General features: G+C 49.7%; 1 protein-coding gene across 1 annotated transcript; it reads right to left on the bottom strand.

The window, feature by feature from the left end:
• Window positions 1–345: 345 nt before the first annotated feature.
• On the bottom strand, window positions 346–20,367 carry FPGT (fucose-1-phosphate guanylyltransferase). Its single transcript, XM_030953526.1, has 5 exons — window positions 20,319–20,367; window positions 4,587–4,928; window positions 4,253–4,420; window positions 3,276–3,368; window positions 346–2,513 (listed from the first exon to the last, which is right to left on the bottom strand). The coding sequence occupies exons 1-5, from the start codon at window positions 20,365–20,367 to the stop codon at window positions 1,057–1,059; spliced, it is 2,109 nt and encodes a 702-aa protein (XP_030809386.1). The 3' UTR covers window positions 346–1,056.
• Between the last annotated feature and the right edge of the window lie 517 nt (window positions 20,368–20,884).

Consider the following 20,884-nt stretch of genomic DNA (forward strand, 5'->3'; position numbering starts at 1 on the left):
TTTGGGATTTCAGTCAGCAGGGAGATAAACACTGTCATCATGAGACATTAAATAAAACATGAAAACCCACAGAGACATTCAAGAGAAAAAGATGCATCACATTTACAGCCAAATCACGCTGATACAATGCATAGCATACTCCTAAAAATAGCAGATTTATCTGTTTGGACCTGGATCTTGGGCATCTAAAGTAGAAACAGGAGGACTTCAATATTAACTTTATTTGCAGAAGGGGGAGAAGGGGAAGAGGGTTTCTCTGAAGATATGCACTATGGGGCCACTCACAACAAACCTCTCTGGCTTTTGCTCTGCCCCACCAAGGACAGCAAAGACTGCAACAGCTCAGTTTAGAGAAATACAAGGGGCTTCTTTTTGCATGGCACACATCAGTCAATCCACAGGTAACAAAGAGCTGGCAGCTTCTCCATCACACTGCCAGCTTCCAGCAACTACTAGAAAAAAAAATCATTATGTCTCGATGACTGGTGTTGACCCCAGTACTAGAAGTCACAAAGGGAAGAATAATCACTCATGCCAACCTTTTTTCTTCTGACAAAAACCAGGAAAGAATAAAAAGTTATGAAACAAAAGAGAAAAATTTATTAATGCCCAAGACAAGATGTCTTGAATTAAAAGCACTTTTAATCATTTTACCTCTACCTAACTGCTGTTTGAAACTGTATTGCAAAATGGCAGCATAAAAAGAGGGAATCATAAGTTGTTTTATTATTCCACATTGCTAATATTCTACCCTTTAAAAGCTTTTAAAGCTGTTTTCAGCCAAATAGACATTTTTTCTGTATTGTATTCTGACAAAAAACTACAAGACATAATATCCAACCCACAAAAGGTCACCAAATACTGTTTTTAGATCTGAAATATTTCCCTGTTTTAATCAAAAGAACACTTTATTTGCATTTGCTTCTTTATTAATGTTATGCAATTCCTTCATTTCTACTTCAATGAGATCAGAGAAGAGATCTGTGTACTTTTCCCTTAGGATTCTTACAAGCAGGGAAGTAATCAATTGTCCACAAATGAAAACAGGAGGTTTGATCAAGTACCATTCATTCTATAATCAGACTTCTCTTTTTGTAAGCAGATTTCACCATAAATTTGCTTCCTAAACTTCAGCATGTCTTCCACATCTTTGTAGGTGAGCATTTCTTCAACAGACAGAAGCTGAAAGCCACTCAGTTTGAAAGCTGACTTGTGCTGCACAGAATTCAGCATGTTCAGTGACATCCTAACTGATTCACTCAGAGTAGAACAAACAGGGAAAATCCTGGCAGTCCACAGCCCCAAATGTGTGTCCTCACTGGAGAAGAGCTGGTCTGAAGCCTCTAGGCTCCAAAGGTCAAGGCATTCTGGCAAGCTGACTCCAAAAAACTGGAGGAAGTGTATATCCGACATCAATTTCACACCCTTTTTCAAGTTGTCGCCTACACCGAACACCATGGTGACATACTCCACTCGATCAGTCATTTTCACACTTACTGAACTCAGGAAGCAGCCTGAGGGTAGGTTTACATTGAAATTTATGTAGGATCCACTAACAATGCTGCCTTTCCCTACTGAGACTTCAGGCCCAATTCTGGAGTATTCAATGACAGAGCCAGGCCCTATTACACACCCGGGCTCAAGGATGCTCTGGATGATGCTCAACTGATCCAAGGTCTTGGCTGAGTCGGGGAAGATGCTAAAAGCCACAGGCTGCAAGCCAAGCTCAAATCTCAGTTTGCTCTCAGCAGTAAAATGAAACAAATACTCCTGAGTAGTCCCGATGTGGTAGAACTGGGAGTTGTTGAGGACTATGACATTTAGGGCGGTGCCTTGCAGGAGCGAGTACAGCTGCTGCCGCACTGCCACCAACCCTGAGTCCTCCCTGGAGACGTTACTTGTGTTTTTGGTGTAATCTGGAGTGGCACCAGGCCCCAGGGCCTGGAGAAAGTCACCATATGCATCTATTTCACAGCCAAGAGTGCCCATCTGCTTGTAGAACCCCAGTAGCTGCTGGGCAGTGCTGTGGTCCATGTAGAATACACTGTCTGTGTACACACACTCCGAGGCCATGGCCGAGTCTCCGCAGTTCCCAGGGGAGCTGAGCTGAGGGCGATCCCCCCTCACACACACTGCACCACTCTGCTGCATGGTCTCCACATCAGGCTTGTGCAGGAAACGATAGCATGATCCATATTCCAGTCCTCCCTTTCCTGAAAAGCTGGACGGATCTAGCACAAACACCCCGTGCGTAGTCCCGACTGCCAGATCTGACGGGTGAGCCAGGGCAGTAAAGCCAGGTTTATCAAAGGTGATGGTTTCTGTGACTCCAGTGCTGTACAGCTCTATGTCATCCGAGCACGTGACGAGGACTCCTGGTTTCATGCGACGGGGGAAGTCGATGTACATGGCCAGTTTCAGCTCCAGCATCTGGTACACGGGCTCGCCCAGCGGCAGGGCTGTGAAGATCTTGCCCAGGGCACTTGCACTTGGCAAACGCTGGCTGTTACCACCTGGAAAAAGACTCTTTTAGTTCCACAGAGACACTGTACTTAAGTGAGCCAAAAACTAAACCTAGGCAGCTATTTCACAGGTACACAAAAGCGTTAACAACTTCTCAGCTCGGTTATACACCAAGTCTCAAAGCACACCTGACCTTATGTCCAATACCCCGCCTGCCTTATTTAGCTCATATTAAAACTGTGATTGATTTTGTTACCTTTTTGTTTCAGAGCTATCTGTTGCTGAAGTGACAAAAGCAAACATTACTCGCTTTTTGTTTGGAGGAGAACCACCACATTCCTGATGGGAATTTTAAGCCAGTCATGAGTCAAAAAGGCGAAGGTTTGGTCACAACACTTGTTATCACTTGGTTTCTTTCTCCTCTGCAGCACTGATGTTCTCCCACATCTGGAAGTGGCCTGACTCAGTGGATAAGAAGGCAAGTATTCAGCCTGCCCAGAGGCATGAGGAGCCCAAGGTCCCTTGAGAGAGGGTTGTGTTCCTTAAATGGATGTTTCAAGGCAGAAATTTAAATCACACCTGTGAATCACATCTTTCTCACTGACTAACTTTAGTGCTGAGAAGAAATGATGAAGTGACAGTAACATCTGGGAAGCACCAACCTAATTTCAAATTATCAGACACATGGGTTATTTTAATCAGGGAACTCAGCTGGAGTTTTGGAACTCCAGCTCCTCTGCCACTTTATTATTTTAAGAAAGATCAAAATAAAAGGCATCACTTTAGAGCAAAATATATAAAACTGAATTTACCAGAATGGATTAGCAGCACAGTGAAGGAAGTCCACTGATCACCATACTGCTCTTCCAAGCACCGAAGAGCATGAAGAGTTGATCCACCATTTCCTAAAGGAAAAGTATTTTAGCGTATGTGAGAAGAGCTCCAGTAACACCTGTTCTGACAGGTGAGGTGTACTGGTGCCCAGCCAGAGAGATGGGCTAGTCTTTCTACCATATCATGGTTGATAAGATCACACACAGAAGCTGATGGACAGTCCCTCTGGAAGCCTGTGCTCTCTGAGGGGATGGCATCCTGAGCAGACAGCTCCAGGGAAATCTCTGTGATTTCCTCTCCCAGTCACCTCTGCACAGCCCCACCATCTGAAGCATTTAATCAATCAAATAGGCCGTAACTCAGCCACAAAAACCAGCTCCTGTAAGAAACAAGTCACATAAAAGCCTACTAATGGATTCAAGGCAGTGTTCAGAAGTACTCCTGACATTTACAGTATGGAAATAAGAAACGTTTGAGATCTGAGGTAATGGTTTGGTATATTTTATGAGCTTCTGCAACTTAAAACTGCCAGATTCCTGAGAATTAACCTCTGCGTATTACTCTACACCGCAGATAATACTGAGATTACTTTATTTGTACATCAAAGAGAACAAGAATTAAGACTTACAGGATGGTATTATGAGCAGTGAGACCAGTTTTACATCACCACTGGGTAGTGTACTAAAACATAATCAGACTGTTTAAATAACCAGGTCAAGGTAAGTATGACTGTGCAACACACGAGTTAGTGCTACCCCACACCCACAGGACACGCTCCGAGGAGCGGCACAGCCCGTTCCCCAGCACCGCCACGGCTCCACGCGGGCTCCCGCCGCCCCCAATGCCCGCTGTCCCCGCACCGAGCCCCGAGCGCGGTCCGGAGTCCCGGCCTGAAGCCGGCCCGCGGGGATGCGGAGCGGCCCGGCCGCGCAGGAGCCCCGGCAGCCGCACGCACCGATCCTGGGCCCCGGCGGGTCGGCGCACACGAGGTACCGGACGGCCCTGGGCAGCTGCTCCCGTCGCAGCTTCTCCGCCAGCTGCTCCCGGAACGCGCCCGCCTGCGCCGCGTCCGCCGCCGTCAGCACCACCACGTCCCACAGCTCGCCGGGCCGGGCGGCCGCGCCTGCGGGAACGGCCCCGCTCAGCCTCCGCCGGCACGGCCAGGCCCGCCCGACCCCGCGGGACACGGCCAGGCCCGGCCCGGCCCCGCGGGACACGGCCAGGCCCGGCCCGGCCCCGCGGGACACGGCCGCCCGGCCCGCCCCGCGGGCCGCCCCAGCCCGCCGCACCTCGCAGCGCCGCGAACCGCGCCAGCCGCCGGGCCGTGTCCTCCCGCCGCGCCGCGCTGCGCTCCCCATGCCCGGCCCGGAGCGCCGGGGCCCGGCGCCGGAGCGCGGCCCGGAAGCGCCGGCGGGGCGAGGGCGGGCGGAACCCTCGGGACCGCCCAGCCGGGCGGGGCTCCGGCTCTGCGGGGCTGGGCTGGGCTCGGCTCTGCCGGGCTGCGGGCTCTGCGGGGCTCCGGGCTCTGCGGGGCTGGGCTCGGCTCGGCTCTGCCGGGCTCCGGCGGGCGCGGCTCGGGGCCGCTCGCAGCACCCACTGGGGCTGGTGGCGGTGCCCGGTTTGTAAATCCGCTGAGGAGCAGAGTCCGAATGGCACCTGGACTCGCCCTGTGACGTGTGCCGCCCCTCCCGCCCTGCTGCGGCTGTCCCGGCCGCGCCTGCAGCGCTCGGGCAGCGCTGGGAGCTGGGGAGCGGCACCTACCAGGCTGAGAGCGCCTGCTTTCTCTGATAGCGACTGCCAGCAGTCACACAGCTGAAGGTTTTTCCTGCTGAAGGTTTTTCGCTCTGCGGTTCCTTGCCTCGGATATTGTGGGTTTTGATCTGCAGGTTCCGTTTGTATTCAGAGTCTGGTGAGATTACAGATACCAAATGCAGTCAGAGGGGAATGAAAGAAGGCTTTGCTGTGATAAGATCTCATTATACACAAATCTTACAATAAAAAGTAGCTGTAAAAGCACAATAGGAGCTACTGAGAAAAAAAAAAAGAATTTATGAAGTTAAAAAAAATGTACGATAAATCCATAGTTTTTCATGATTGTAAACCGCTGACAGAGAAGATTAAAGAAAAAAAGATAAATGCTTCACTGTGCTTCCTCAGTGTGAGGCTGTGATGCGGGTGATAACAGTCCTAATCAGAGCAATGCACACCACAAAGATCCCTTTGATCCTTCCTTGTGCTCTCGACCCACTCCAGTAAGGACGATGGTCTTTTCTGCTAGAACTACACCTCTGCTCTTTTGTACTGGGTTTTCACTGCTGACAGCAATGCTGCCCAGCAGTCCTGGCTTTGCCGGGAGTCCTTTCTCTGCTCAGTGCCCCGGTTCTCCAGGCCCGCAGATTTGTGGCCCCTGGCTGGGCTGTGCAGTATCCCTGGATGCTGCACCCAGCATCCCCAGGATGTCCCCAGTCCCCGTGCTGGCAGTGCACCTCACAGCACAGTCCCTGCAGGGGATTACAGGACACAACCCAAGCTAAATTTATCACTGAACAGGTATCCTTTCACTCGCTGCTGTGCTAGAGTAGTGCAGTAAAAAAACAAGCATGGGCATTTGTTTCTGAGCACACTTATTCCACCAAATCCCATCCAACTGTGTGAGGGAGAGGTTTCCCACACCTGTGGTGTGAGCTATGCTGCCAGTGGAAGAGCCCGAGTCCCTCCAACACCTCAGATGGAAAGTGCTCAAGCCCTGAATATTTATGAAGGTGCTGAGATTTTATGTCATTTTGGTAATCTAAGCTCTTGCAGAGGCACAGTGAGAAACTGCTTGTTCTCAGCAGTGATGGACCTGTAACACCAGACCCACTGCTCAGCTTTGCCTGGCTTAAATAGCAACAAAAAATAACTGCTAAAGTAAAGTCTCTGATTTAGCTCAGATTTCCTACAATCCCGCCCAGAACAGTAAATATCTGGCATTTCAAGGTGAATTAAATGTGTTGGTAAGTGCTGTGAATCTGTGCTCTTACTGGTCCTTTTCCTTAGAACTAGATTTAAATGCTGCATAAAAAGGGGAAGAAATGCCTACATGGTTCAGGTGGCAAAAATAAACAGGTGTGGTGCTGGCTTGTGCCACGCAGGAAGAATTTCTTCACTGAAAGGGGTCAGGCCTTGGCAGGGGCTGCCCAGGGAGGGTTGGAGTGCCCATCCCTGGAGGTGGCACTCAGGGCTCAGGGCTGGGGACAGGTGGGCATGGGGCACAGGTGGGACTCGGTGATCCCGGAGGTGTTTTCCATCGTCACTGATATCGTGACTCCATGCCCAGGATCTGCAGAGCGTGGCCCTGCTCTGTTCCCACGGATGAGCTCTCGCCTCCCCTCTCTCCCCATGCCTGGCACAGCCCTTGTTCCTGCCTGCCAGCGCTCATTAGTGCTGTCTCTACTTGATTAGTTTCCCAGTTCTCACACATGCAGTTACTTATGGTTTGGGTTTATTTTGCATAAATTATCTGTGTATCTGTGTCACAGTTGAAATGTCCCCACTGCATGCTGGTGGCCAGGTCAGCTCATGGAAAAATAACTTACATGTGTTGTTATTTGTATACTACTGTATATTAATATAAATATTGTTACACTGGTGGTATTATAAAAAAAGGGGATACAATTCAGACCATTTGCCTGTAAATAAGCTTTCCCTCCTTAAAATCTATGTAAGTAGAAGAAATTCTTTTTTTTTAGCAATACATAATTTGGTAAAATAATTTCCACAAAAATATAAGTGAAACATTTTATAAACATTTTATTAAAGTTATATGTAAGAAAAATGTTAAATATTTTCTAGGCACATCAGCTGTGACTATGCTGGGCTTAAATACCTGTCAAAGGTAATATCTGCAATTTATTGGAGACAAAGCAATTGAAATGCTTAGCAGAAGATAAATGATCTTTTTAGCTGGAGTATAGAGTCCATAATTACAGTGGGAAACAGATTAGGAAAAATAGCATTCCATCATTTCTCCTGTTTGACATTTGCAGAAGTTCAGGGTATTTATTTAATATTTAAACAGCCCATCTCAGGAATGTTTTCAATGTTTGATTTGGTTGAGCACTTCCCTGACACTCTTCATCATTCACCCAGATTATTTTTGCAGGCATACATACAATATTTTAAGATTCTGTCTTTTTATCTGCTGTGTGTTTGTACCCGGACAGTTTGTTAAACTGCTAATGAGTCCCACGGGGCAGTATGTTAGAATTAAACAGACATTGATACCTGCTAGAAATAAATTTACAAAGCCCAGAAAAAAAGTCTCTCTCTCCCTATATACAAACAGTCTGAAGCTAAGCTGTCACATTATGGACTGGGTTGCCTTCTCCCTTCTCTGGGGCGGGCAAGCTGGCACCTTTCTGGCACTGCAGGGCTGCTGGAGCACCGTGCCCAGCTTTGGGATCCCCAGCTCAGCAAGGACCTGGAGCTGCTGGAGAGTCCAGGGGAGATGCTGCAGGGCTGGAGCCCCTCTGGAGCCAGGCTGGGACACCTGGGGGTGCTCACCTGGAGAGGAGAAGGATCCAGGCAGAGCTCAGAGCCCCTGCCAGTCTCTAAAGGAACTTAGGAAAAGGGGGAGAGTGACTTTTTACATTGGCAGATAGTGACAGGACAAGGAGGAATGGTTTTAAACTAAAGAGGAGATATTTAGATTGGAGACTAGGGACAAATTCCTCCCTCCGAGGGTGGGCAGGCCCTGGCACAGGTGCCCAGAGCAGCTGTGGCTGCCCCTGGATCCCTGGCAGTGCCCAAGGCCAGGCTGGACACTGGGGCTGGAGCACGTGGGACAGGGGAAGGTGTGCCTGCCAGGGCAGTGGATGGACTTTAAGCTCCTTCCCAACCCAAACCTGTCTGTGATTTGATTCTGTGAACTGTAGGGAAGTAAAATCAATTGCCTCTCAAGATTTTTTGAGAAAAACACTTAACTGTTGGTAGATTAGGTTATACTGTCCAGGAGATGGCACCATACATTCAGTCTTTTTTTAAAAAAACAACCCAACCCCAACAACAGTAAAATCTTCAAAAAGTATGGAGGAGATGCTAGCAGAAGTCCAATATATTATCATTACAATGTTGTGTACAAGTTTCTATTTCTGATATAATCACCAAATATTTGATAACTATTACTCCTAGTGTAAAAGACTCTGAGAAATGTCTGGTGAGAAGCAGAGTGGAGGAGTTCAGTAGAAAGACTCCAGTGGAGTGTTCAGTGAGTGGGAGAAGGTGTCTGCTTCTGACTGTAGTGTGATTTTTAGGCCTGAGACACAAAAGAGCAAGACAGGGGGACGGGGTTGGTTTGTTCTGATGGGAACATGAGGTCCTGTAACCCAGGCTTTACACTAAAAGTGATGATACTTTTAGTAGGATTGATAGGACTGGACCCACGTTCCCTGATAGCAAATGTAGCTGAGAAATGTTTCTTTTTTTTTGTTTTGGTGTTTTTTCCCCGTTTGTTTGTTTGTTTTTAAATGTTTGGGCTTGTTCTTTGCTATTTAAGCCACCTGAGGATCTCCCCCTGGGTTGCCCTGGCGAGGGTGGTGGCCTCAAGCTGCAGCTCAGCTGGGCACAGGCTCAGCCCCAGGAGCCTCCTTGGCCCCAGCCTGGGGAACCCTGAGCAGAGCTCCCTCCTGGCACCCGCCGAGGTCTGACCTTGCAGCTTTGTACTTGTATGGAAATGAGGGGTTGGTAGCAAAAACTGGCTTTGCATTCTCCAGGTGTGCTCCCTGAACAGTGATGCTGATGCAGGAAGACAGGAATGATTATTTTGTACTGCTCCTGGCAGCAGTATCAATATTCTTATTTTCTGTTCATTCCCAGCACTTTCCCTTTTCAATACTGCACTTTTTTCCTTTAATACATCGCCTTTGTTTCTGTTGCACTTATTTGTTATAAATATATTATTGTCTATTGGTTGCACAAATGTCTTTTGGGAATTTTTTCTTCAAAGGCAGGGAAGGAAACAGAGAAAGAAGAGAGGTTTTCTTCTGCTTTTGGGACAGGCCAGTGCTCCAGCAACTCCACTGGAGCCTGTGTGCCATGTCCTGTGTGGGACAGATAAGCCCAGGGCTCACTGAGCTCTTCTGGAGCAATTTCTCTAATGCATTAGGCACAAACTGTCTTTCTTCCTTTCAAAGTCAGGCATGTGTGTCTCATCCTAATTATGTTCTTTCCCCTCTAACCCATTTTTGTTCAAGTTGTTGCCATAGGCAATTGTGACAGTGTTCTCCTTCCATTGCTACTATATAGAGGGGATCTGCTATAATTATTGTTTAAACGGAGTTTATCGTAATTGAAAATGCTAGAACCTATATTGACCAAATGTGCTGGCTTTGGGCCAGGCCAAAATGTGCCTCCTGTCTCCTGGTCATCCTGCTGTTGGGAGTGTGCAGGGCGGGCTCCAGGAGGGCAGGCACAAAGCAATGTCCTGTTCATTTCAAACTTTTTGCTGTATTTCCTATTTATTTGAAAAACAATTAATCTTGACTCTTGCATGACCAACAGAGGAGATGGGTCAGGTCTGTGTCAGGGGGCAGACGTGGGAAAACTTCCACAGCATATAGCTTTCCCTTTAAAAGTAGAAAAAAGTAGAGAGAATTACAAATAATTCTCTCTTTTTCAATCCCTGTTTTTAATAAAAGTCTAACAAAGCTGTGTTGAAATGAGTAACTGTTAGATGCATAATTAAACCTCCCTGTGTAATCTGGGGTGCTGCAAGATCGAATGAACCATGAGTTTCCCTTCTGGATATATGACCTCACTGAAAGCTCTCAATATTTTTCACCGAGAAAGAATGAAAGATGTGGGTTTTTGAAGAATGGGGAAGTTATAGACTACAAAGCTGCCTAATATTGGCTCTGAAAGGAAAAAAGCAAAGTCTACAAAGAGCTATTGTTGGTTGTTTGGACATCCAGGAGCCAGTGGTGCTGGGAGCTGATGGGTATGGAACAACTTCAGCGTTGTGTTGCTGTTCTGAGACCCTTGTTTACAAGTTCAGGACCAAGATTTAATGGTTTCTCGTTAGTAAAAAGATGAAGAATGTTACCAATTACATTTTAGATGCAAAAAACGGGTGCTTGATTTTTCTTGTATTTATCACATCCTTAAAGGAAGAAGAAAAAGACATGAGGAGCCTTTGGCAGGCAGGGAAGGAAGTGAGGCTCCCGGAAGACTTTTTAATGTGATTCTAAAGAGATTCCAGACACTGCAAAAGAGCGAAGCACTTTCTAAACGGCAGAGAAAAATAAATATTTTTAAAGGATTTCAGCATATTTAACATAAAAGTTGTTGATTTATAAGAGTCTAATTATTACAGTCATTAAAAGACCATGATTATCATTAAAAGGCTATTATCAGAAATGAAATGCTAAAAACAAATGATATATATTGAATAGGATCATACATATTTCATAGAACATATTATACTGCAAACTAAGTTGTCATGTAGCCATGGCAATGACTTTTAAGTTACCCTTTTTGATGCCTTAATGCACTGCTCTGCATGTTTTAGTGTCAAGCCTCTGAACATGGCCAGCACTCAAAAGCTCCAGCTGAGAGTGAATATAAAGTGGTGATTATGTACCTAACTGGTCACATGCCTGGATAAATGGTGTTTGTGGGCACAGGCCATGGCCCTGGGAGCCTGAGCTGTTGGAGAGGAGCTGGAGGTGTTGGAGGGGAGCTGGAGGTGCTCGAGGGGAGCTGGAGGTGTTGGAGGGGAGCTGGAGGTGTTGGAGGGGAGCTGGAGGTGCTGGGCAGGAGCTGGAGGTGCTCGAGGGGAGCTGGAGGTGTTGGAGGGAGCTGGAGGTGTTGGGCAGGAGCTGGAGGTGCTCGAGGGGAGCTGGAGGTGTTGGGGGGGAGCTGGAGGTGTTGGGCAGGAGCTGGAGGTGTTGGGCAGGAGCTGGAGGTGCTCGAGGGGAGCTGGAGGTGCTGGAGGGGAGCTGGAGGTGTTGGAGGGGAGCTGGAGGTGCTGGGCAGGAGCTGGAGGTGCTCGAGGGGAGCTGGAGGTGTTGGAGGGGAGCTGGAGGTGTTGGGCAGGAGCTGGAGGTGTTGGGCAGGAGCTGGAGGTGCTGGAGGGGAGCTGGAGGTGCTCGAGGGGAGCTGGAGGTGTTGGAGGGGAGCTGGAGGTGCTGGGCAGGAGCTGGAGGTGCTCGAGGGGAGCTGGAGGTGTTGGAGGGGAGCTGGAGGTGTTGGGCAGGAGCTGGAGGTGTTGGGCAGGAGCTGGAGGTGCTGGAGGGGAGCTGGAGGTGTTGGAGGGGAGCTGGAGGTGTTGGGCAGGAGCTGGAGGTGCTGGGCAGGTGCTCGAGGGGAGCTGGAGGTGTTGGAGGGGAGCTGGAGGTGCTGGAGGGGAACTGGAGGTGTTGGAGGGGAGCTGGAGGTGCTCGAGGGGAGCTGGAGGTGTTGGAGGGGAGCTGGAGGTGTTGGAGGGGAACTGGAGGTGCTGGGCAGGGAGCTGGAGGTGCTCGAGGGGAGCTGGAGGTGTTGGAGGGGAGCTGGAGGTGTTGGGCAGGAGCTGGAGGTGTTGGGCAGGAGCTGGAGGTGCTCGAGGGGAGCTGGAGGTGCTCGAGGGGAGCTGGAGGTGTTGGAGGGGAGCTGGAGGTGCTGGGCAGGAGCTGGAGGTGCTGGGCAGGAGCTGGAGGTGCTTGGAGGGGAGCTGGAGGTGTTGGAGGGGAGCTGGAGGTGTTGGGCAGGAGCTGGAGGTGCTCGAGGGGAGCTGGAGGTGTTGGAGGGGAGCTGGAGGTGCTGGGCAGGAGCTGGAGGTGTTGGGCAGGAGCTGGAGGTGCTCGAGGGGAGCTGGAGGTGTTGGAGGGGAGCTGGAGGTGTTGGGCAGGAGCTGGAGGTGTTGGGCAGGAGCTGGAGGTGCTGGGGGGAGCTGGAGGTGCTCGAGGGAGCTGGAGGTGTTGGAGGGGAGCTGGAGGTGTTGGAGGGGAGCTGGAGGTGCTCGAGGGGAGCTGGAGGTGTTGGAGGGGAGCTGGAGGTGCTGGGCAGGAGCTGGAGGTGTTGGAGGGGAGCTGGAGGTGTTGGAGGGGAGCTGGAGGTGCTCGAGGGGAGCTGGAGGTGTTGGAGGGGAGCTGGAGGTGCTCGGGGAACTGGAGGTGTTGGAGGGGAGCTGGAGGTGTTGGAGGGGAGCTGGAGGTGTTGGAGGGGAACTGGAGGTGCTGGGCAGGAGCTGGAGGTGTTGGAGGGGAGCTGGAGGTATTGGAGGGGAGCTGGAGCTGCTGGGCAGGAGCTGGAGGTGTTGGAGGGGAGCTGGAGGTGTTGGAGGGGAGCTGGAGGTGTTGGGCAGGAGCTGGAGGTGCTGGGGGGGAGCTGGAGGTGTTGGAGGGGAGCTGGAGGTGCTGGGCAGGAGCTGGAGGTGTTGGAGGGGAGCTGGAGGTGCTGGGCAGGAGCTGGAGGTGTTGGAGGGGAGCTGGAGGTGTTGGAGGGGAACTGGAGGTGCTGGGCAGGAGCTGGAGGTGTTGGAGGGGAGCTGGAGGTGTTGGAGGGGAGCTGGAGGTGCTGGAGGGGAGCTGGAGGTGTTGGGCAGGAGCTGGAGGTGCTGGAGGGGCTCGAGGGGAGCTGGAGGTGCTGGAGGGGAGCTGGAGCTGCTGGGCAGGAACTGGAGGTGTTGGATGGGAGCTGGAGGTGATGGACGTGCCCAGATCTCATAAACCACAGGGAAACGGATTTATAAGACAGAGATTGTCTGCATTTCTAAGTGCCCATATCCATTCTACATGTCCTTAATTAAGAAAGTTTTCAGAGTATAATTAAAACACCAAGGCCAATTTGACTCCTCAATTAAATTCAAGGCCAGGGGAGGTATGAATGGGTTTGTTGTAGGCCATGGGGCTCCTCCTGATGATCTTTGTTATGAACAGGGCATCTGTCTGTAACAGCTTTTTATTTGAGGAAAAAAAAAGAATGGGATTCTGGACTATATTTGTGCATTTAAAGTTCATAATATTTTATTGATAACCCCTTCCTCTGTCATACTATGTCTATCTAATTTTATTTTGAGTGTTTTCTTTGATTTCTGTGTCAAAGAGCTGATGGGTACATCACAGCTGATAAGATCCAGCTGAGATTAAATGACTTCAGGTTTGTGGTAGAGAAGAGAACAGTTTCTACATATCAGACCTCATAAAAGCAGAAGGAATGGATGCATGGTGGGTGCTGAACTCTCATTTACCCTCTCATTAGACCACGTGGGACAGGAGCTGGTCTTGGTCCAGATGCTGCAAAGGCCATTGAAATCTTTTATTGCAGCCTTTTATTGCAGCTGCTTCACTGAGGAGTCAGAGATGGAATCATCCATGCCAAGTCCTTGCTGACTGTGTGGAGTTCCTTGTGAAGGGCCTCTCCTTGTCACACCAGGTGTTTGTTGCTGTCTGGGCTTTCCCCATCTGCACAGGAGCTGGTGTTGGGCTCCTGTGGCTGCAGCTGGGGGGGAGACCTGCAGGTGTGAGGAGACGGGGCTCCCAGAGGCAGCTGGCACCCAAATCCACCTTGGGAGAAATCCAGGTGTCTGGCCTGGCAGAGAGCTCAGAAAGCACAAGTTGCCAAGAAAAGCTGTGGCTGCCCCTGGATCCCTGGCAGTGCCCAAGGCCAGGCTGGACATTGGGGCTGGGACACCTGGGACAGTGGCAGGTGTTCCTGTCATGGCAGGATGTGAAAGGCCCCTTTCAACCCAAGCCAGTGATTCTATAATTCTATGTGTCTTTGGCATTTCAATAGGGAGTGTAGAAGAATATCTCAGGTTTTGTCCTCATTCTTCAGGGGGACATTAATTAACATGTTTGAGGCCAGCATTTATGTCCTCACCCTTGGCTGCAGGCTTTGTGCTGTGGTCGGTGAGACAGCTTTCCACCCCTGCAGTGCTCATGGTGCCTGCTCACACCTGAACAGCCCACCCTGCAGTCATGTCATCAGGGTGCCTTCCACAACCTCTAAGGTGACATTGCAGTCACTCAGAAATTACACAGATGTGGTAGAGGGTGACATTCTTGTCGTCTTGACACAGTGGTGACATTAGCATCTAATTATCTTGTAGTCAATTTAACATCACCAGTCACATCCTGTAGATCACATATTGTACCACCTTGATGAACTGAATCTCCTGGGGACATTAAATGAGTTTGGATCACCAACAATTCAGGTGATCAAGGAAGCATTCAATGGATTCAATAAGTGTGGCAGTGCTCAGTTGTCTCTGCGATGGTGGTTTGCCGCTGTGAGGCCTGGGTATCCAGGGATGACATGGTAAAAATGAATGGAAATGAAGAGCTTGGGCTGGAAAACCAGCCAGGAATACTGTTACACCAGGGTCTGATGCCTGCGGGATGTGGCAGCAGCCCTGAGAGCCCCCAGGCACCGGGGCTGCATGACAGAAGCCAGCTCTGCTGGGAGGACAAGCCTGGTCATTCACACAGTGCAATTACAGCTGAGCTGACTTGAGCTGGATCAGCTTCTTCCTATTGTTAGGGCCTCCCTAATTTCTCATTAGCCCCGGCTGCAGTCAGGGCTGTCACAGAGGTTTTGTGCGAGCTGGAAGCACAGCCTGGTGAAGCAGGGGACAGGGCGATCATTGCTGTCATCGCTGGAGCCTGATGTTCCATCCAGACACCTGAGACTGCACTGAGGCTGGCCACGTAACCAGAGACAGCAGCGAGTGAGCATTCCACAGACGTTCCAACGGGTGAGAGAAACCGATCTGTGCTAGAGGCTCTGGCTGGTGGGGCAGCCCTGAGCTCTCCAAATTCTGCTCCTCTGAGAGGCGCTCATTGTCTCCCAAGCGTGAGCAAAGCTCCTGAGTCACTGAGCTCCTCTGCAGGCTCGCACGCTGCTCCAGCCCACCACGGCTCCTTGGCTAATGAGCACTTCTGAGCAACAACTGCCAGGCTGGCTTCTGGGAGTCCAGCCACCAGGATGTTTTCCTCTATTTAATTAGATAACAGTCAACATATTTCACAAATAATGTCTCTCTCTCAAGAACCGTTTGTTGTCGGTGTCTAGTTTTCTGTTTCTCAATTACCCCTTTTTGAGAAAGCGTTTCTGGTTTTGATTGATCCTCAGTTGTTATTAATGCATTCCTGGCTGTATTATCCAGAAATGAGAACTATAAATTCATATCTCTGGATGTAATCACACCTCTATTACCGTCCATCACAGAACACACAACAAAAAAATTGATGCAACTTTACATCTCAGTATTGTTCAAATGAGTTCTGATTTTTCTTTTTTATTTTAATGGATGACCTGGTTTGGGGATAGTTTTATGCATGTTTATTGTAATCATACCTAAACATTACCTTCTTCCTTAGCATTTGAGGTCACTTAAGGTAATTGCAAAATTTAGTTTTAATGACATGCATGGTTAGTAATGAATTACATTGGCCACCCAGAGCAGTTGTCCTCATGTTATCAGTCCCTTCTTTGATATTCACAAGGGAAATCTTATCGTCTTGCACAGAGACAGAGAAACAAACATTAAATTTAATTGTATGACCAAGCACCAGAGTAATAATCTTTATATGACAGTTAATGCTTTCACTACTTATCAATTCACTTATTATGTTACTCTTTGAAAAGTGAAGTGTTGAACAAATAAGTAGATCTTTCTCTTCTACATATGTAAAGACAGAGTGTGATTAAGCCTACTGAAAATTTTGATTTTATATGAATTGTTCCACTAAATCATGATGGCATCTCTGTGTCTCATTAAATGGATATCTCTTTCAAATTTAGGAAAAAGTTTTCAGGTATTTCATATATTTCCTGAAGTCTAAAAGAGAATCAAGGAGCACCATGAAAGTCCCAGAGTCAGACTGAAATTTTGGTGCTACTTTGATGAGTTTTCTAAAGTTTTCACATAGATTTGTTCTGTGTTTTATGACCAAGCTGTAGTGGCCATCCCAAAGCAGTGTGGCCAAAGACTGCTAAGTGCGATGTGTTTAATTTCCACCCCTGCTGACGAAGCCAGCTCGGGGCTGGCCTGTCCCTGTGGAGCCCAGCAGCGGCGGGCAGAGGTGCTGGGTGAGCCCGGTGCCCATGGGTGTTTGTCTGCCCTGTGGGGCACCAGGCGCCCTCAATGCAGCCTTGCTTCTTGCTGAGGACACGGCACAGTGCCTGAATGAAAGCTGCTGTCTGATTCCTGGAAAGAAATGAGATGTGGCCATCTTTTCTACCAACCCTTCGGATATGTGTGACTGACAGAGGCAAATACAAACAAAGATAGACTCTCTGTGCATGCTGGGGGACAGGGGCCTCGCTAAGCCTCACTGTGTCATGCTGGCATCAGGAGAGCTAAGCCAGACTTTTCACCTTTAATTAAACCCAGGAGTTAATTTGTCTCTGCAATGGAAATGGAGATATATCCACCCCCAGCATGGTGCACGCCGGCCTCCTTCCCATTCAGTAACTCTTGCTGTGCTCCTCTGCTTCAGCTCTGGAACCAACACTCTCCAGCAGGCTCAGGCTTTAGCTTATATTTATATGATTGTAGTGCTGGCAATAAAGCTTTCGTGTGGAGCAAGAAGGAGATGCACATTAAGACAGGTTAAGTGGCCCAGTAATTGAACCTGCTAACAAATGGGGGGAAGCCCTCTTTGTAGTAATTTCTTTGCTTTGCCTAATGTGTGAGTCTGAAGCAAACAGGGTTTTCTGTGGGCTGTTGATGTGTGTGTACTCAATGTGCCACGTTAATAATGCACATGGAAATTGAGTAATCGGCAGGTTGTCCTCTCAGCACACAGATTGCCATTGCCCAGAGTGCACGTCAAGTGAGGAGCTCAATAATCCATGCAGGGCTGTGTGCTCGGCAGAACAGAGGGAGGGAGGGAGTAGTCTTGCCTCAGAGTGCGGGATCACCCCGAGTGAAACCCTTTGGGAAGTGCAAAGGGTCATAAACAAGCAGTGTCTGAGCTGCTGCTCTGTGTGTTTCAGCCAGACAGCACTTCAGTTATTGCTTTCCAGGCTCATTGGATTGTTCTGGCTGCGTTGGTCTGCAGTCTCAGCATCATCCTGACCTGCCAGGATTTTGTCCCTGCGTTCCCTTTTGCTGTGCTTCTGCTGCCCTTGGCATGCACTGGGTGCTCTGCTCCCCAGGGTGCTGCACAGGTGATGGCTCTGACCACCTCCATCTGTTTATGGGCCCCTCGTGCCCCTCGGGCCAGGTGACAGAGGGCGTTCTGAGAGGTGATGCACCCGTTTGAGGATGGCTCAAGATTGCTCCTGCAGGGCAGCAGTGCAGCTCAGGAGGGGTCCCTGTGGGAACGTGGCTTTCTCAGGATGCGCACAGCCTGCTACCCTCTGCTGTGTGCCCACCACCCATTGCCCACTATCTGGGGACCTGGTGCCTCCTCCCCTCATCTTCCTGCCTTGCTGCCACTGTCAGGACCCTGCTCCAGCACACACTGCACCCACATAAGAATTCCCCCTCTGATTTCTGTTCTTGTGCATTATTAAGCAGCATTGTGGCCTCTCAGTGTTTCTGTGTTGCTGTTTCCCTTTATGCTGCTGCTGTGTGCAAATGCTGAGATGCACAAACACCTCAGTGAAATCCCCCTCTCTGTGCAGAACTCACAGTGATTCTGTCATTTTTAATACAGCACCTAATTTACAACCCTCAGCATGCTGCTGGAGCAGCAGAACAATAACAAATTACCAACCTCATTTATTTTGTTGCGTAGTTTGTTTTGTAATTACAGGAGGAGGGGGGTGGTGGTGGTGGTGGTGGGGCTGCTCTCAGGCTCTGGTGGGTGTGTGTCTGTCTCAGGCATGGTGAATGCTTCTGACATGGCACTGAGTGCTTGGTCACCCTCGGAGGACTGTTGGCACAGCTGCTTGGATGTCTCTGGTTCATGGAATGACAGAACCACAGACTGGTTTGGATTGGAAGGGACATTAAATCTCACCTCACTCCACCCCCCTGCCATGGGCAGGGACACCTTCCATTAGACTGAGCTGCTCTGAGCCCTGCCAGCCTGGCCTTGGACACTGGCTGGAAGGAGGACTGGTCATTCTGCTTCCTTCTGTGCTGCTTCATCTGGAAGCCCTGCACACCAAATGCACAACCCATTTAGCCTCAAGGATGTGTACTGGTTTTGAAGCTGTCAGTGCAGCTGGGACCAGTCCAGCAGTGTGGATGGGGCAGGATTTCCCTCCTGACCCGGCACCCAAGGCAGCGTGGTGTGACGCACTGGCACAGACATTGTGTGCCCACTTCTCACCTGCAGGATTTCAATCTGCCCTTCATCCTGCGGGAGTTCTATGAATGTAGTGCATGGCCATGGGGCTGGAGCTCCCCTCCCTTGCTGGCATCACTCTTCCAAATTGGGGGGGTGGTGAGGAGAGGCTCCGATGTGGTTGCCAGCCTCACCAGCAGATTCCTGTGAAACAAACCCCTGTAAGGGGAACCCTCAACACCCTGCAAGGGGAACCCCCCAAACCCCTGTAAGGGGAACCCTCAGCACCCTGCAAGGGGAACCCCCAGCACCCTGCAAGGGGAACCCCCCAAACCCCTGTAAGGGGAACCCCCAACCCCCTGCAAGGGGAACCCCCCAAACCCCTGTAAGGGTAACCCCCCAGCACCCTGGTCTGCTCCCCGACTTGCTGGGTCCCTAATGCCCTGGGTCCCAGCCCTGGGTGGGCTGGGAGGGATCCCCACTGCCCCAGTGCCCCCCAGGCTCTCTGCCAGGGGCACAGGTGACTGAGCAGGTGAAGCAGGAGCTCCACAGGTGACTGAGCAGGTGAAGCAGGAGCTCAGGGTGTGCTGGGCTGCCAGGGAGTCCCACCTCTCCAGCCAAGGTGGACCATGAGGGTGCTGGAGGGAGCCTGTGCTGCTGCTGGAGGGGGCAGTGGGAGCTGGCAGAAAATGAAAACTGAAAATGCAGGAGGAAAAAGGCCACGTATCTTATTTTTAACTGTTACATTTTTTTAAAATGAGGGTTAATATTGGATTTTTCAGCAAAATGCCTCCCTGTGCTTAATGAAATTCCAGCCTGGCCACGGTTTCAGCCTGGTTTGTGAGTGACACTAAAGGCTTTGAGATTCAACAGTTGCCACATCTTGTGTATTGCCAGTGACAATTGGGGCTAAAGGAAATACCAGCAATCCCTGAATTAATCAGCAAATGAATTTGCTCTGCCTGTGCTAACATTGATTTTTTTCCTCCAGTTTTGCAAATTTTGGCTAATGAACGTCCTGGCAAGAGTGCTTGCCAAAAAAGAAAAATTTGGTCAAATATTGTAGAATTTTGATGGCATATGAAATGAGTGTATAAATCCCAGAGTATATTTGCTAGAATCCAGTTATGAAGCTCATCTTGCCAAGAAAAATATGAACTATTATCTGACTTGCTTGCAAGTAGGCAGCAGAGAAATTTACTCCAGGATGTATTCAGGGAATGGCTTAGAGCTCCGCAAAAGGGAGTGGGGGTCTCCGAGGCAGAGCCTGTTGAGGAGTTAGAACAGCTCCTCGCTGTAGTTTATTTACCCAGCTCCCAGTGCATGTTGTGGCTGCTGAAATCTCCCTGTTGAACACTGCTCAGGACCTCCAGCTGCAATACTCAGTGCTGGAAGGCAAGCTTGAGGAAATGGTGTTTGATTCAGCAGCACCAGGGCGTCCCCTCTGTGGCCGAGCGATGGAAGGCAGGGCAGAGTGGCCACTGTTGTGTCCATGTTGGCCAGTTGGGTACCCTCTCATCCCCTCTGCCCCGAGAAGGTTCCAGGAACAGTCACTGCAGCTCCTGTCTGCGCAGCTGGGAGCAGCAGGAACTGGGGGCTCTGTCCTGGTCTCCAGCACGTCCCAGCAGCACCTCTGGAGTGCTGCAGGACAGCCCAGCGGTGTTGTCCCCATCTGTTCCAGAGGGAAGGATGAAGGAACAGAGCTTGTGTCCAGAGACATGGCCAGGGGCTGAAAAAGCCTCTGTTGCACTTGGTGCCATTTGAGCTATTTTAATTTTATCTAATTTTTTGTGTTGTCAGACTCAATACCATCAGCCTCACCCCCATGCCTCTGCAGCATGGCCACTGCTGCTGCCACCACTGTGGCCATGGTGTCACTGCTGATAACTTCAGTCTGATATTAGAGAGATTAATTTACTATGAAAATGACCCTCAGGAGACTTGTGCAGACACAGGATGAATCATACTTGAAAAATCAGATGTCTCATTGTTTCAGAAGTTCTAATTAACTTTTTTTAGCCATCAAAAGTAGTGGTTACAGGCAGATCATGTCTGCCCCATCCTTCCAATGGGATGGCTCAAGGAGCAAAAGCCCTCTCACCATTCTGTGGGAGGCAGGACGATTGCTGTGTTGTGCAGGGACCTGCTCAGCCAGGCTCTCTCCATCCTGTGCACTTTCATTGTGAAGGTAAGAGAATATGTCTTGGATAAACTTGGAGCTAAGACTTCTCATCTCTTTCTGGAAAACCTAACAATCAAATATTTCAAATAATCAAACAGAGACTGTTTGGGACCTGTGAGACTGGAGACCATGAGAAATGAAACCAAACTTTCATTTTGAATCTGTAACTGTCTCAGTTTTATGATCAATAATCTGTTGGTTTTTT

The sequence above is a fragment of the Camarhynchus parvulus genome, chromosome 8 (assembly GCF_901933205.1).
Source record: "Camarhynchus parvulus chromosome 8, STF_HiC, whole genome shotgun sequence".
In the NCBI taxonomy this organism is placed as follows: domain Eukaryota; kingdom Metazoa; phylum Chordata; class Aves; order Passeriformes; family Thraupidae; genus Camarhynchus; species Camarhynchus parvulus.

Bases quoted from the DNA above. Each gene is read 5' to 3' on its own strand.
- FPGT (XM_030953526.1), bottom strand. From the start codon at position 20,367: ATGGCCACAGTGGTGGCAGCAGCAGTGGCCATGCTGCAGAGGCATGGG. The intron at 4,929-20,318 runs GTGAGGCTGATG...TCTGCTCCTCAG, and splicing joins CATGCTGCAGAGGCATGGGG to CGGATTTACAAACCGGGCAC. The intron at 2,514-3,275 runs GTAAATTCAGTT...GTCTTTTTCCAG, and splicing joins TGTGCTGCTAATCCATTCTG to GTGGTAACAGCCAGCGTTTG.